The sequence below is a fragment of the Brachyistius frenatus genome, unplaced genomic scaffold (genome assembly GCF_029030835.1).
Source record: "Brachyistius frenatus isolate BFR_SWC_R1_liver_20210118 unplaced genomic scaffold, ASM2903083v1 Contig_25, whole genome shotgun sequence".
Lineage (NCBI taxonomy): Eukaryota > Metazoa > Chordata > Actinopteri > Embiotocidae > Brachyistius > Brachyistius frenatus.
Window position 1 is genome coordinate 2,656,018 of NW_027210624.1, and position 16,999 is coordinate 2,673,016.

The 16,999-nt window shown below is 41.5% G+C and overlaps 1 protein-coding gene across 1 annotated transcript in view; it reads left to right on the forward strand.

Annotated features, from left to right (window-relative positions):
- pard3aa (par-3 family cell polarity regulator alpha, a) overlaps positions 1-16,999 on the forward strand; it is a 365,970-nt gene that overhangs the window by 144,508 nt on the left and 204,463 nt on the right. The window contains exons 4-5 of the mRNA XM_069698055.1: positions 2,278-2,462; positions 6,541-6,678. Coding sequence (XP_069554156.1) covers positions 2,278-2,462; positions 6,541-6,678 — 323 coding nt within the window. The remainder of the gene's footprint in view (positions 1-2,277; positions 2,463-6,540; positions 6,679-16,999) is intronic.

Here is a 16,999-nt window from a genome sequence, read left to right on the forward strand (position 1 = left end):
AGTCATTTGCATATGAAGCCTCTCGACCAGAGTTTCCCTGCTCGGAGTGGAGGGAGATACATACTGTGACAACAGATCTTTTTGACTGAAACAGAATAATGGTGCAAATATTTCTGCACTGACATCAGCTGTACTGAGAGTTGTTGGGAGACTAAAATGTAATGAAACCTTGCAGAAAAGTAGGCAGCAATAATGTTTTTTGTAACACACAGCTTAGATTTAATGACTCGCAATATTTTGCATTTACATTACCCTGCTGTAATATCACTGAGTCCTAACTAAAGTTTATTGATTTCTGTTCTGTGTACTTCGAAGAACAATGTCAATGTTACTCCTTTCAGACAAAAAAAAAACATGTGCTGGGAGCAAAAGAGGATATTAAGTAACAGTATGAAGACAGATGGAACAGCAAAACATACTTTAGGCTGTAATCTTAACTCCATATTTATTATTACAACAATAATGACCACTTTTGTAATTGTGGTGAAATATTCACTTAAAGCTTAAGTTTAAACAAACCTAACCAAACTTTTACCACAGCATTGTTACATCATTAAACATACTGTACAGATACAGCTGTACGTGTTTTGTAGGCAAATGCTTCGTTCTGTGTCATGTCGATGGCATGAACAAATTATTTATTTTTAATTGGAAGAATTACCAGACAAGAATTCCTAAGATTTTGAAAAACCTGTACATTATTTCATGTCCAATCAAGTGACAACCAATTGTGACGTAACCCACTGGTTTGTGAAACTCAAATTCAGTATTTCAGCCGTCGCGGTGAATGTGACTGTATATGACTGAGAATCTCAGGGCGCTATGTCAGTGCTGGATGGAAATTGTTAGGTTGCTCAGTTGTCCAATATGAATGTGATTCCTAGAAAAAACAAGGCTGCTGTACCTGAGACCACGTACAGATACAACCACCTTCATATGTACAGTGTGTGGATGCACTGTAAAATCTGCACTATGTAGGCCGCTACAAGTTGAGTTTATTTGTATATCTCTTAATGCCAGTAATGACGGTATACAGATAGTGACAAACACATGTAGAGCTCACCTTTAATTTTTAGGATTCAGTCACATACGTTGACTGCCTTTCTTTCAGGCTACCTGCAAGCGGTTACAAGCAACACTCACTGTTGTACTCCAAACTCCCCAGTCTTGTCAGTGTTAAATACGCATGAGTTGCAGTGCAGCGTAAGCCGTGATTAAAATGCATCACTTCTACCACTAAGACATGTTGCTGGTGTATCAGATGGAGGCTTAGCACCGGCATATGCTCGCTGCAGTGATCCGCTGACGAATGACAGGTGGTTACCCAACTATTTGCATAATTACGGGTGTAACTCGTAGACTGCGAGATCGTCGCAAACAAATCCATATGGCCTTTTGGGAAAATCCAGATGATTTACACCACAGCTAACGGATTCACGTACCGTGTTCCCTGTGTAACAGACATCAGCAGGATTCTGAGGGAATGTTTTAACTGGAGTGTGAAGTGTGGAGCAGCTTCATTCCCTCTGCTTGTTTTGGCAGCTGTAATGAGATGTGGAAACTTTATACCAGATTTTAGTTTCTGATTGGTCAATGTGGCAGCTGTAACATGGCCCAGTGTTTCCTGTATAGGTTTCTCGTAGATGTTTGATGGCCGGGGTAATGTTAGTTGTGAGACCCTGTTTCAATCCCTGGAAACTTTCCACAATGTAAGTCACTTGGTAGCAGAGTGTATGAGAACAACCGTTATCTTCAGAGTCGCATTATGATATATGGGCCATTTTGCTGCAATTATAATTGTTGTTTTTAGAGTGGTTGGACTTAACAAGAGGTTAGATGATCACGTTTATTTACATTTTTTACAGGGGTGTGGGTAATTTTCCAGCTAAAATTGGGTGTGCAGTCCACCTACAGTGAATTTCTTTCACTGCAACTGGACTGACGCCAAGCCAAACTTTCCATAGTTAGATTGTTCAATGTTTTCTTTGGGGCTTAATAGAGCTTTTATGAAAACAAAAGTACTTACAGTTACGACTTCCCATGTCTCAGCTGACATTTCATATAGTGCAGTTGAGGAGGTACAGTAGGGGACAGAGCGGTGAGCCAGAAAATGGACCATTGTTCAACACTGAAGTAGAAAGTATGCTGCTTTATAAGTGGAAAAAGCAGCAAGTGGTTTGATTTTGTCGTAACTCTTTTACTCTTTTGATTCCGATTTCATGACTCACAATCCCCTTCTTATTTTTTTTCTTCCCACTCTCCCTGTACTCTCCACAGACATGACTCTGAATGTCCGCCGCAGCAGCGATCCCTCCCTGGCTGACTTTCCTCCAGGCGAGGTCCCGGTTGTTCCAGAGGAACCATCTAGAAAGAACCCGGCTCGCTGGTCCACTACTGCTGGTTTCCAGAAGCACAACCACAAACCAAACGCAAGCGAAGGCACGGGCAGCCTAGAACGGACGGTAACAGATACCTGCGGTTAATATTGTAGCTGTTAACACACGGTGTGGATTGAGATTTAAATGGAATCAAGAGAAGTACCACAAAAATACCTGCTATTCTTTGCCAGTTAGGTCATCAAGATTCATGTGAATGTGAAAGGTGTAAAAATGTAACAACATCAAAAGATTGACATTGTGTCTGTTCGTTATTACTCCACTGTCAACTAGATACTAATTCAAACAGTATCTTGCCCAGAAGTTATTTTCCACAGTGCTGCATATGTATGGGAGCTGCATCAATTATGATGTCAGAGATATTGTGCTCTGAAATCTTGCAACCTCCAGCAGTCTCTGTTTTCAACTTCTTTACTGTTTTATTTCCTCATTCTCATTCCTTCTCTCCCCTCTGCACCTCAAATCAAAGAAATAACTGTTAGATATGAAGCTTATGCTGCCCTCCTTGCAGATATCCAGCGGTGGCATGGATAGTCTTTATCTGAAACTAGTTCCTCCTGATAACACCCATTTTTGTCTTCCAAAAAGACGAGCAGGGATTATAAAACACTTTCCCTTTCTTCTAAATTCACCTTTTCGAGACTTATTATGAATCCTAAAAAAAAAAAAAAAAAGCCCAGGTACATCTTCCCTGCGGCTTCCAAAAGAAAAGGGAAGCCAATTAACTTCTCAAAATGGCTGCCTCCATGAGGTGCTGACAGACCTTAAGTTCTTGCTGAGAAAGAGGTATGTTCCCAGTCCAACAGGCAGGTTTAAAAAAAAGGGAAATGATTGAGCGCTCTGAACGTGAGACGGCAACTCTCCTCGTGATTAGTGTGTCTGGAAGCGTAGGCTGATAATCCTATTTAAAGACACTTTAGTTGTCAGAGCTGAGCCAAAGTAACAGCACACTCCAACAGATGGTGGAGAAGAGAGTAAAATATTAGACATATTTTGTCAGTGAAGCTTCATCTCTGACCCGTGTCAAACTGAGCAACCCGTAGGGAATAAAACATGTAAAAGCAGAGGACCGGGAAGTGTTCATGAATTCTCAGAATTTCTGCTCGTCTTTGGCCCTCATGGCCCGCTCTATAGTGCACTGTGGCTTCCACTTTTGTGAACTCTCTGCAGGGTATCACAGGCTACTTTGAACTGTGGCTTTAGTAGAGTTTCAGTTTTAATATACAACAATATTTTCAGATTAGAAACAGAAACTGTGACATTCCATTACAGGTTTCTTTTTAGATTGAATTAATGTGTTTTAAGGATAATTCCAGTTTATTCTACCTTGCATATTTCCCATTAATGGAGCTATTGTGGCTCAAATAGTACAATGCAAGATGACACATACCAAAGCATAAACTGCTGCAGCACTCAGTTGCTCAGAATCAACTGTATGTTTGAGGGAAAAGTGTTTTGCCCTTTATGATTCAACAGGATGTAGTCATCCCTTTTGAAATGCTCACATTAGTCTGCTCGGCAGCTACAACTGGAATCTATGTACTGCGCATCAGTAGTTGATGGAAACTACATGGTGTGTATTTTATCATCTTATTCTTGCAATCCAAAAACTTGGAAAGAAAAGCATTTGATCTTGTAAGACTGGAATTACCACCTCACAGTTGTCTGTCTCTGCCAACCGGTGCAGTTGCAGTTTACACCCATTTTTTTCTGAAGTCAAGTCATTCTGGAGATGTGATGTTTGCTAGCATGGGACGGATGTGAAGTCACAGATACCTTGACCTTTTGACCAGCCTTCTTTTGTCCAACCAACGATCTGGGCCAAATTTGAAGAAATTCATTAACAGTGTTTCTGAGGTATTGTGGTCATGAGAGTTGGACAATATGAGCAGACTGTGACCTTAACCTTTGACCTTTTACCCACAAAATCAAATCTGTTCTTTTTTTTGGACCAAGTTAACATTTGTTCTTGAGATATAACATTCATGAGACTGGGACGGACAGACAGACAACCCAAAAACATGCCTCCAGTCACAGCTGTTGCCAGTGCGGAGGCATAAAAATGACTCGTCCAGGCGGCTAATTTCTGGTTTTCCTTCGAATGCTACTGAAACTTTAACACTTTACAGAAAGCTGCAGAGCTTCTTCTAGGTCACAGACCCCTTGTTTCTCAGAATCGTTACAAAGGAGGTTGAGCGTTCAAAGTTAGCATGACCCATAGATCCACAATAGCCTCTTTATTGGGAAATACACTGGACTTATCCTTGGTTGACAAACCTGTAATGTTCAGGTATCCCATGTAGTTCTTGAGTCCCATCTGTAGCATGCGATGAGTTACGTTAATTACAACAATTTAAGTCATCATCTTGTCACTGTCACTTGAAAAGGTATAAAATGAGCTAACAGCAGGAGGCTGCCTTTTTTGTATTCAGTTGACAGAACCATTGGATTTTTTTCAATACAAGTGAGTCTTTGTCTTCTTACTCTTCAATCTCTTTTTCATAGATCCAACTGTCATATATTCACCATCAGTCCAACATGAAGTCTATTTCTATGCAGTCAACAACAGATGTTTAATGTATTTCTCAGCATTGATATATTTATTTCTTGGCTCATGAAGGGAACCGCACATCAATGATTCGCTTGCCAAAAGAGCATATGGATGCAAGCCACACACACCATACACCTAGAGTCTCTCCATTGTCTGGAATCATTTCCTTTACACACAACAGCCAGCCATGTTCTGCTCATTTCCCTGCGAGTCCAAATATGGCTGAGTCAGGCTCAGGTCTGCTAAATCTCCACAATATAAGCCAATGGGAGTCCTCAGTCATCAGCTAGCACTGTAAACTCATCACATCTCCCAATGACTTTACAATACTTCGTATTCTGGCTTCTCCACGCTTAGCACAACACACTAAAGGGATTAGGCACTCGATATGAGCCAGCTGATTTACTGCTACCTCTCTGGTATCTGGCTTTCTCCGCATTTTACGATCTGATGTGTCGTAAAAACTTTGTGGAGGGGTCCTTTGTCGTGCTGTGACTGAGACCGCGATGGCTATCTGGGCTGTCTCAGTATAGAGCGCACATGTCCAGCTGAGTTTTACAGTCATGTCTGCAGTGCTTCCTCAGGCCTCTTCACGCTACATTCAACTGTACTAAAACACATATGGCTTATTATAGCAAGCCAGGGAGAATAATCTCTCCTGGTTTTTTTCTCTCACTGCTCTTCCTTTTTGCATTGTTTGCTACTATTTTGTGACTTGTTGAGCATAACTTGTTTGTTTTTTTGTTCTATTTTGCCTTTGCTCATCTTTTTGCTTCTCTTTCATCCCTTCTCTTGTTCTGCAACAACCCACCTGGGAGTTTTTTTTTCTTTTCCTTTTTGTCTGTGTTCCTTTTTAGTGTGATGTCTTGTTAAAGATATCCAAACTTCTGTTCCTCTCTGTCTTGCTCTTTAGCTGTTGTTTTTGTAACTCATCAAACCTTATATTATTTTCTTTCTGTTTGTCTGTCCTGCTGAATTGTTTTTAATATTGATTTGCTTCCTTTTTTTTATTCAAATAGCATCACCCACAACCTTCAATTGAAATTCCAAATCCAAGGCCAGCATGTCTGAAATGAATACTCGGTGTGCTTTTTGCTTGCGGCCTTTGTATTGAGCCTCTTTCAGTCCGATGGTGTTTGACATTAACTTGGCAGGAGCATTTTGGAAGGTGATTTTTGTGAAATGGGGAGCTCAGCTGTGGCTGTCTTATTATATAAAAGCCTTTTATTAGCAGGTCAGGTTTATCCGTGAGGGAAGGTCAGAGGTGAGGGTGAATGGAGGGAGACTTGAATGAACAACCTGAAGTGTGTGTGCTGTACCGCACACTGTCTGTTATCCAGCTGCTATAGACAACACCATGCCACAACATAGCCTGTTTGAATGCTGCAAATATGGACGATGGATCGGTCTTTTTTTTTTTTTTTTGGTTGTTTTGTTTGTTTTATACTGGATTTTAGATTTTAGATTATGTGCCTTGTCATTTATTTGTGGCAGCAGTGATGAAATCAGCAGGAAAACATATCCTGATAGTATCCTCTGTATGACTGTCATTTAGGGATTTTAATCTTTCTAGCTCTTCCTGCTTTATTGCAGGCTCGAGGAGCCCATGCATACCGGAGTCTTCCTCGCAATGCAAGTGGCTGGACCACTCAGTTTCAAAGAGAGACGACTCGATCCTCCCTGAGTGCCAACCATCCGATGGTGGACAGGTGGCTCGACCGGCAGGAACAGGTATGGTGGTGGACTTTATATGATTTTTCTGTGGTTCAAAGAATGCACAGTGCTGTTGTACACACGGTGAATAATGCCAAGTAATTTGCTTAACTGAAAAGTAATGCACTGAACCAACATGTTGGATTGATGTCTGAACCTCGAGATAAACAGTTGGTGGTGCTATTCGCCACTTATGTGGCATTCAACTTGAAGGAGCGGCGCAAGTAGATGACATCATAAAAAGAGCGGCAGTCAAACCTCAAACAGTGCGGAAATAGTTTAGAAATTCATTGAAGGAATAATTATTGCAGTCAGCAGAAATAATCACGATCAGGCAATTGTATAAAAATTGTGACAGACCAAGGGTACACTTTACATCCGACGCTGTCTGGTGGTTCTTATTGTCATCTGGATGCAAGCATAGTTTTCACACTTTCTTGACATCTCTGTTACCTCGACAATCTATCCTATTGTGTAGCAATGACGTGTAACATCTCTGTTTTGTTGAGACATCAAATTTAAGCACCTTAAAATAACATGAGTTGATATATTTGGAACGTGACTTGCCTCTGTGTTTGTACCATGTTCTGTCTGCAAAAAATGTGCCTGTATGTTTCACTCTGTGTTGCATTGCATACAATTCATCATGTCTTGCCAAAGTGCCCCAGCAATGGTGAACACAGCAGTGACAGATAACAGTAGTTCACAGCGACACTGGCTGCTCACTGCCCAAACCAACTGAAAACAGAGTCAGCGTCTGACACCAGACCTCATACTTCTGTTCTATGCAGTGGTACTTTTCATAAGGTAACAGTGTACACTGTTAGTCATTGCAGGCTTGTCTCCTCACTTCACACCTCTGTGCTCTGTCGGCACTTTGTGATTGACTCTCCCTGTGACTGGTCCCTCTACTCCTCCGTCTGCCAGACCAGAAAAAATATGCTCCCTTTAAAAGTTATTAAAAGTGACAGAGGCTCTCTGCAGGGAGAGCAGAAATGACCTTGGGAAGTGTTGAACACGCTGAGCTGGATGTGGAGAGGATTTCACCCAGTTTGTCTGTCAGTCTGTGCTCATCACTGCCTCAGCTCCCTCACGGACGAGGTGTTTAATCGACCTCTCTTTCACATTAAAGTAGAAGAAAAGAGCAAAGAAAGGTGTGAAAAATTTGAGATGGAAAGAAGAGTTACAGGGATGGAGAAGAACGGGAGTCAAAATTTTACAGCTGATTGACATTCACAATGTCGAACAAATTCCTGTTGACTTGTTTTGAAGAGTGACCCAGTCGTAGTTCATTCAGCTTTTCAGGATTCACAGTGTTTACTGTGGCAGTGTGTGTGTCTGGGTGGTCTGTTTGCCTTCATCTACAGTCTCATTGAAAATCAAGCTGCATATAAAAGTGAACGTAGTCTGAAAAATGAGGCCGATGTGGAAATGTCTTAAGCTGCAATACCACCGGCTGCCGCGAGAGCCGACCTCAAAAAGCCTCTGGCTCCATAGGCTCCCATTCAACTTCTCTCATGAAATTGTAAGTCAATAATTTTAATTATTTTGGTTTTGCTAGCTAAAGTCACTCCTTCTTATTAGTTTTCTGGCGGTCCATCTGAAAGTAATCTGTCAATAATTTGAAAATAGGCCTAAAATGTTTTTTTTTTTTTTTTTTTTTTTGGGGGGGGGGGGGGCGTGTCTGTTTGATTGACATGCCTGTGGGGCAATCTGGTTATTGCTCTTGGTGGGTGGGACGTCTCATCTAAGTATGGTCACTTCTGGCTTCACACTGCTCCGAACTAGCAAGATGGCGCCGGCCAAAATCCAAACTCGAGGCTTCATAACGGCCGTTCACCAACCAGTGGGTGATGTCACTGTTGTTTGCTGCTTGATTGACGCATGTCTTAGCTTGTCTCTTAGGTTCTAGTCTCTTCAGGAAGAAATAATTTGTTACATAGCCATACATAATACCACAATATGTAATTTGTATCCCTCCGTTCTTATATGGATTAAACAAATAAAATATAAAATAATGAAGAATTAGCTTTAGATGTTCTTCTCCAGAGCTGGGCTAGCTGTTTTCAGTCTCTGAAAGCGAAGCTAAACGGCTCCTGGCAGTAGCTTCACATTTACTGGATAGACATTAGAGTGGTCTCGTGATTCTCCTGTACCTTTCACAGAGTAAACAAGTGCATTTCCCAAAATGACAAACTATTCTTTGAACAGTGAACACATCATCCTGAAGCGGTAGGAGTTGTTGCATCGATGTCCCGAACCCGCTGTCCCTCTGCTTGTGTGCACCATTTATTTGATTGTAACTGCATTCAGGTTTATCAAAACTCTTGATTTTAGTAAAACTATCAATATAGTGGGAACATCTGAAGTAACTTAAATAGCACATGAACAATAGCTGAACATGATTTTGCTCAAACATTTAAAACCCTCCCAATTCCAGGATTAAGGTTTCAGGTTAACACCCATTAACAAACATTATATGAATACAAAATAAGAGATTATTATTTTAGAGCAGGGGTTCTAATCCAACTGAGTTATGTCAGTATTTAATGAATATCAGCAGGAGCGCCGCAGCGTGAGTGTAAGCATCCACACGGTGGCTAATACTCGGTGCTACCTGACTATTTATAATCTGACAGCTGTATGAGGCACAAATCCGCTCATTAAAGGTGGCACAGTGCAGGTTTCACTGGTCTCCTTCTGTCGCTCACTGTATCTCAGTCTTGATTGCTGCTTTCCCTCCCACACGTGACAGTTTGATATTTTGTCTTCTTTGACTGCTTGATGGGCGGGCAGCACAGCAGCATCACATTGCAAAATAAAAATACACAGCGTGGGTTAATTAGAAGGAACTGTGATCAGTGCTAAAGCGCTGGCAGAGATAATGAGTGTACACACACACACACACACACACACACACACACACACACACACACACACACACACACACACACACACACACACACACACACACACACACACACACACACACACACACACACATCCATATATGCCAAGGTTTTAAGAAAAACACACCAATTAGCAGTTGCTTGTTTATCATGGATTATTTATCTGTTGTACTTTATTGTTCTGCTTTATGATACAAGATAAAAGCAACAACAAAGAAAACTAAGACAGAGCATCACACTATTTTCTGTCTTTTCATCGGAACAGCAGACACACACTTTGCCTCGTTTATTTATATGCAGGTTAGCATAATGTTCCAGCAGCATCATCCTCTAACTTCACCCCCCACAGAATAATACTGCAGCTTAAGTTTTTAAGCACGTCTTCTCACATCAAATCTTTTACTTTAATGGTTGGTGATTGTGAAGCAGCTCTGGTTGTACCCGGAACCATTTGGTACACTCTTAAAGTGCTTCACTTCACCATTCATATTTCAGCAGGCCTTCCCACTCCCTGCTATAAATTAGGAATGTTAAAGTCAGGCCAACTAAAGTGACACGTTGACTTCTGAGCTTAAAATACCAAAGAGGTGCTGTGGCAGTTGGATGCACAAGACCATTAACTGCACAATCTGGGAGTCTGTCATCACCGTGACAACCCAAAGGTGATACACCTGTGGAGGGGGTTGAAGCTGGTGTTGCAGGGGAGCAACTGTGGATGCAGGAGTGATTCACACAACTTGTGTCTGGAGTCTTTTTAACAGTTGGAGTTTGAGCTTTTGTCTACAAATGTTCAGCATGCACACCGAACACAAGGCCGTCTGGCCCGTAGTTATATCAGTTATATATTATAGTTATATCTCATGTTTATCTAACCAGTCAATACATTTGCTTCAGTGTCAAATGGTTCAGCCTGAGCTTCAGTCGCTAAATCCCTCACCAGCTTTACACACACACACACACACACACACACACACACACACACACACACACACACACACACACACACACACACACACACACACACACACACACACACACACACACACACACACACACACACACACACACACACACACACACAAACAACACACCCTGCCAAATGTGGCGTGAAGAAAGCATGCTTTATCAGCCCACATACACCAAGGCCTTATGAGTTATTCTTTAAATAAACAGCTGACATTAACGCTGGCCTATTATCCCGCTGATGAATGTTAATGGACCTTCCCGCATGGCATCACACACACACACACACACACACACACACACACACACACACACACACACACACACACACACACACACACACACACACACACACACACACACACACACACACACACACACACACACACACATTCACATTTTGATGTGGTTGAGTGCTCTCTGCTGTATTGTTTTGCGGCCTTGATGAGAGACCATTATCATGAGCTGTGCCAGAGGCGGGACTGACACCAGCTGTCAATCATCGAGTGATTTAACCCAATCAATGGAGAATGTGGAGAGAAGCAGGTATGGTCAAGCTATTAAAGTGTGTACACTTTAATGGTTTAATGGTTTAATGGTCTGTTCAGAGAGATGTTTTAGAATTCAGCCTAAGGCACAAATAAGTATCCTAATATGATCTGAATGCATTTTAAAAATGTGTTTACAGCCTCTTTAAAATGCTGAGTCAAACTAAAACAATAAAAGAAAGAGAGAAAGATCCAGAGAGATAGGAAAAAAGGGAAAGTGTTGCATGAGAGCATGCGGAGGCAGCTTTAATCAGACATCTTTGATCAAACTTCCAACAGTCGGGGTGCCTCTCTCTCTTTGTTGTCTAAATGAGTCACCTTGTCTGGCGAGTTTTAAAGGAAGTGCAAAGTGGCGAGCTGCCCGGCTAAATCACTGAGCCAACATGTTGAAAGGAGATGAGTCCGTTCAACTTCAAGCCGGAAAAGGAGAGTGAGGATCAGTGTGAACACACTTCATCCCTTTTTATTTTTTTCACATCAAAGATTTCCCTTCAAACAAACACAGATTGCCATTTGTGTAAAAAGTAAAACTTACTGAATGTATTTGAATGAGGCTGAAATGCTTAAAAGGGATTCCCAGACAGTTACTTTCTGTCTAGATTTAAAGTGTCTGGGAAGATTTCTGTTACATTAAAGTGCTTTGTAAAGTGTAATGTCGTGAGATTATCTCTGACAGGATAAGGTAAGGCAGTACAGTATAACTGAAAGAACAGGCCAAAACAGAAGGTTTCAGAACAAAAGCTGGCTTTATTTTCTGGTCGAAGACCCAACTTAAAACATCCCAGAGGAGAATAGGGTTTTATCAACTCATAAGAATTTCAATACAATACTGATACAAATTAAATATCATTATTTTCAATGTATCCTAGTTAGATCTCTATCACTTTACATACAAGAAATACCCCATATTCACTAAAAAATAGACCTATTTCTGAGAATGCTCCATCAGTTGTTTAGGACATCAATAACAGGCCGACGTGCTGCAACCAAAGAAGGAGAAGAAAGACGTGTTGCAGCCAGGAAGTGTATCATCTCATTTCCGGTTTCCGGTATGTCTGTTACGTTATTGGTCGCGGTGTTGCTGCTTTGTCAAATATGGCAAATATCTCTTATCTATTCTTCATCACAGCGGTTAATTACCTGGTTCACATTTAAACGTACACTAGTTCTGCTCAGACTCACAGCCCTCTGCTTCCTTTTAGAGACTTTCTCTGTGATCCCTCAGTTGTTCACAAGCTGTTCAGATCTGTTCGCGACTTTAGTTTAGCAGTTAGCGGTGTCTTCTCCCTGTCTCACTGTCCGGCTCTCTGCTGCTCCTTGTGTCTGATGTTCAGTTATTCTTCTGACTCCTGCAGTAACAATCCAGCCTGTAACTACGGTTGTTTATTTGCTGTGATGACTGCGAGGCTCAGTGAATTGTAAGCAGGGTTTCACATTATAAATAAAAAAAAAGATCATGCCTCAGTTCTTCCTTCGTAAACTTTGAGAATAAAGCAGCCAAGTTAAATAGGTCTATCTGACAGGGAGAAATTATATTTACTCTTGCAGTTTTGGAACATTTTAATGAAGACATAATGACAATTAAATGGCCTTTGACTCAAAACCATAATTGTACAAGGGAAGAACAAGCTATATTAAGCTATCACCGACATACATATCTTGCGGTGACTTCACCATAAACACAATGTATTAAACATGAACATAAACACATATGAACGTGCTACGATAACAAAATACCCAGTTAGTGAATATCTCCTGCTAAATAAGTGGTTCTAGTGTGCCCGCTATCCCCAGCGCCAATACTCTGTACCCTGCGAGGCATTATGGGACATGCAGTGTGTTCTTGTGGCCAGTTTGTACTGTGTGCTCTCCTTGTGTGTGAATGTAAAACCCCTCCACCACATGTCCACTCCTGATGTCACAAAAGCTATCAGAGGTTTTGCTCTTTGAATCTCTGCAATGAAGGTGATGAGTAATATGTAAGCGTGGGCATTAGTCATAATGGAAAAAAATATATAAAAATCAAAAATACTGAAACTTCTCTCTAAATGCTAATCAGTTTTTACTTTGTGTAACTTTGATTGTTCTGCAGGAATCTGCCACATTCTAAAATTCAGGTCACCTATAGCTTTGTATTCATTTATCTCCCTCAAAATCCAATCAATACAGTGGTGGAAGCTCTGAAGTGGAGGATCTCAAATGTGTGATGCTTTGGAAAACCCTTGGGCGAGTCGCTCTGAAAGTTAGCATTCGATTCTTGGTGCTGTTGTCGGTGAGTGAACTGAGTCAGTCGTCCTGCCTCGCTTGCTGGTAAAGCCCACACAGTCTGCAGACCCTGAGGCGAGCTGCAGGCAACGTTAGAGCAGCTGAGCATGCAGCGAAAACACAGCACCAACCTCAGTCTGCGTGAGACAGTGTCTCCGTCTGTCTCCACCTGCGTCTCTCTCCACCGGTACCTGCTGGATACGGCGTGCCTCCATGCTGCAAGCGTTATGTTCCGTCAGGTCTGGATAATGTTTGATGCAGAGCAGTTGGTTTGTCGTGTGCCGGACAGTGGGCAGAGAAGAAACAAGTAGTAACCCACTTTCCAGAGCAGTGCAGTCATTTCTGCTGTGGTGTCCTCCTCCACAGGAAGGTCAGCCAGCTCCAAAAGGGAAGCATAAATAGATGAGGGCCCATGTGTGTGTGTGTGTGTGTGTGTGTGTGTGTGTGTGTGTGTGTGTGTGTGTGTGTGTGTGTGTGTGTGTGTGTGTGTGTGTGTGTGTGTTAAGTCCACAAAAACACACCAATGTGTGTATATGTGTGAGATGTACTCAGCATGTCTTCACTAACTGCTGTCTGACCAGTAGGTGCAGGTGTGTTTTCAAGTTTGACTCCAAGCACTCTTATTTTCTACTTCTTCTTCTTCCTTTTTGATCTGCTTTTGTTACAGTCAACCTGCTACCTATTACCTGCAGTTGTCACAAAAAGAAAAGAAAAAAAATCTGTCACGTGGTGGTAATTTATAGCATATTTTTCATTGAAAATTCTAATTCTCGCAAACATTTTTTTTTTTTTTTTTTTAATTCTAATGGTAAAACTGCTAATCTGACTTTGTGTGACTTTCCTATAGATACTACGTTAGTGATTATCTCACCTAAATGTAAGACTGCATTTTAAAAAAACGAATGACTGAAGTTGCACATTATTTAGACGGTGGAGTCATTTTCCTTTCATCCTCTGTGACTGCCGTGTAAATGGCAGCTCACCAGAGACGTTCCAGCCGAGGACCTGAGTGAGAACAGTGTCGCTCTGAGCCTCTCGATGGCCTCCCAGCTCTTAATTAGCCACCGCTGGAACGTCACGACCCCAGACAGACCAGATCGGATTTATATTGTGACATTTCTCTTAAGGCCTGCTCTGCTTTTTAAGCCTTATTTAGTGCTTGTCTCCTCCTCCTTTCACCTCCAGGGGGCTCGGGTAGTTCCAGTGGCTTTGTGCTGACTCAGTGCTTGTTGATAAGCCCAACTCAATATTTATTACCATTACATTCTTTCTGTCTTTTTTTTTTTAATTATTTTATTTTTTAGCAGTGTTGTTAATCTTGTACACAACTGCTGTTTGTCTCTTCATTGACCTCACCGGTACATTTTTAGACCTGTGAAAAGCTCATGCTCATAAATACTGTGCAGCGTGAATTTGTCCCACAAGGTCAGACTGTCAACACCGAGTTCAACTTGTGGAAAAAAACAAAAAAACATTGAGTGCAACCTGAGCTCTTCTGCAGGGGAACTTTGGTTCTTCAACATGCAACTATCACGGTCTTGTACTTTTTTCTTTTAACACCCCTTGTAATTTTTTTTGCATATTTTAATGTTCCATTCATTTAGGAGAAACATGTTTAAGGGCCTGTAGTGAGTTTAAAAGCACACAGCGGCCTCTTTGTACGTCTCTGTTTACATTATGTTGCTCCTTTTTTACTTTTAATTTACCTGTACTGGGAGCCAACAACAGGAAAACTCTCGCCAGCATTGCGCAGTAGTATGATCAGTGCTGAACGTTTTACACTTTTACGGGCAAATCTAAATTAGATAACTTTGATGGTTTCAACTCAGTATGTCCCAGCCTGCAGCTCTGTGTTGGATCCAGCAGCCAGACTGCTGTAACCAAATGCATCACAGATTCAGTGCATTCTATCATTAAACAAGTGTGTGTTTTAATGCTGTAGGATGTCAGCAGGTAACACACACACACACACACACACACACACACACACACACACACACACACACACACACACACACACACACACACACACACACACACACACACACACACACACACACATACACTGTTGGCAGCATCATTTTGTTGATTCATTCCACAGCAGGGAAAATAGATTGTAGATGGGCAATTATGAAAATAACACTGCTTAACATCTCATTATGAACTTAACGTCTTTGTTAGAAAAAAACAGCAGTGATGTTCACCGTGAGCCTTGATGTGTGTGTGTGTGTGTGTGTGTGTGTGTGTGTGTGTGTGTGTGTGTGTGTGTGTGTGTGTGTGTGTGTGTGTGTGTGTGTGTGTGTGCGTGCGTGCGTGCGTGTGTGTGAGATTTACATTGGGACCATGACAGTTAAAGCTTTTCTGCCCAGAGGCAATTCTTATTCATGTATCAGTCCCCCTCTCACCTTTACACACACTTACACACACACACACACACACACACACACACACACACACACACACACACACACACACACACACACACACACACACACACACACACACACACACACACACACACACACACACACACACACACACACACACACACACACACAGAGGGGGAGATAGACTGAGAATGATAGAAATATGTGTTTAACAATTCTGAACAACTTAATTCTGAGCACATAACACAGCAGACAAATGTAGCTCCCAAGGACAGTGTGAGAACATCAGCAGGGGACGGGAGGAGAGACAAAGATGAAAACGCTGCTCGACTCAGAAATGGGACCTAACCAAAAAAAAAAAAAAAGAAGCTGTCATTCTCTCTTGTTCTACGACAAAGTTTCAGGCCTCTTTGGCCTTTTCTTTCCCCTCTAAACAAGATATCTGTTGTTTGTTCTAGTTCCTCTTCATTCTCTTTCCTCTCTTATTTTACAGACAATTGTGCAAATTGTGTTTCGCCTCTTATCTCGTTTGAACAGCAGAGCAGACAGCAGACGGGTGTTTGGAAGTTACCAACACTCTTCACTGTAGCCTGGAAATGTTTCACCTGTCTTGCTCTGTGTGTGTAGATGTGTAGATGTGTAGATGTGTGTGTAGATGTGTGTGTGTGTGTGTGTGTGTGTGTGTGTGTGTGTGTGTGTGTGTGTGTGTGTGTGTGTGTGTGTGTGTGTGTGTGTGTGTGTGTGTGTGTGTGTGTGTGACAGTTCAGATTAGGGTTTGACTGATTCTGGCTTCAGAACGCTGATAGCAATGTTTTTATAAGCTCCCGAGAGCATTTTTGTGCCATCTTCCAAATTTGTCAATTTATATGCAAAAAATTCCTCTGAGAATTAAATATGTAGTTACGTTCTCCATTTGAATTCTGCTGTTGTCAGAGCGAAAATAATTGTTGCTCTTTAAAAGCATCAGAAAATAAAAGTAAAAGACAAAAACAGCAAATGTGAGAAATGTGATAAAGATGTTGCATTTGAATTAATGAACTATAACTTCAATGTAAGTCTAAAGTTAATACTGGGCTGTGATAGTCAGTGTTTAATGAAACACTGAAATCATCTTTAGTCATTGCGATTGCAATAAATAATGCAAATTCAACCAATCACCATGGGAGCTTGCAGTTTTGCAAAATGGATGTAATTTCTGCGCAGTAAACAAACTGCTGAAGGCATCATGGCACCGAGTGAGCAGGTCTACAAACAAAACATGCTTTGT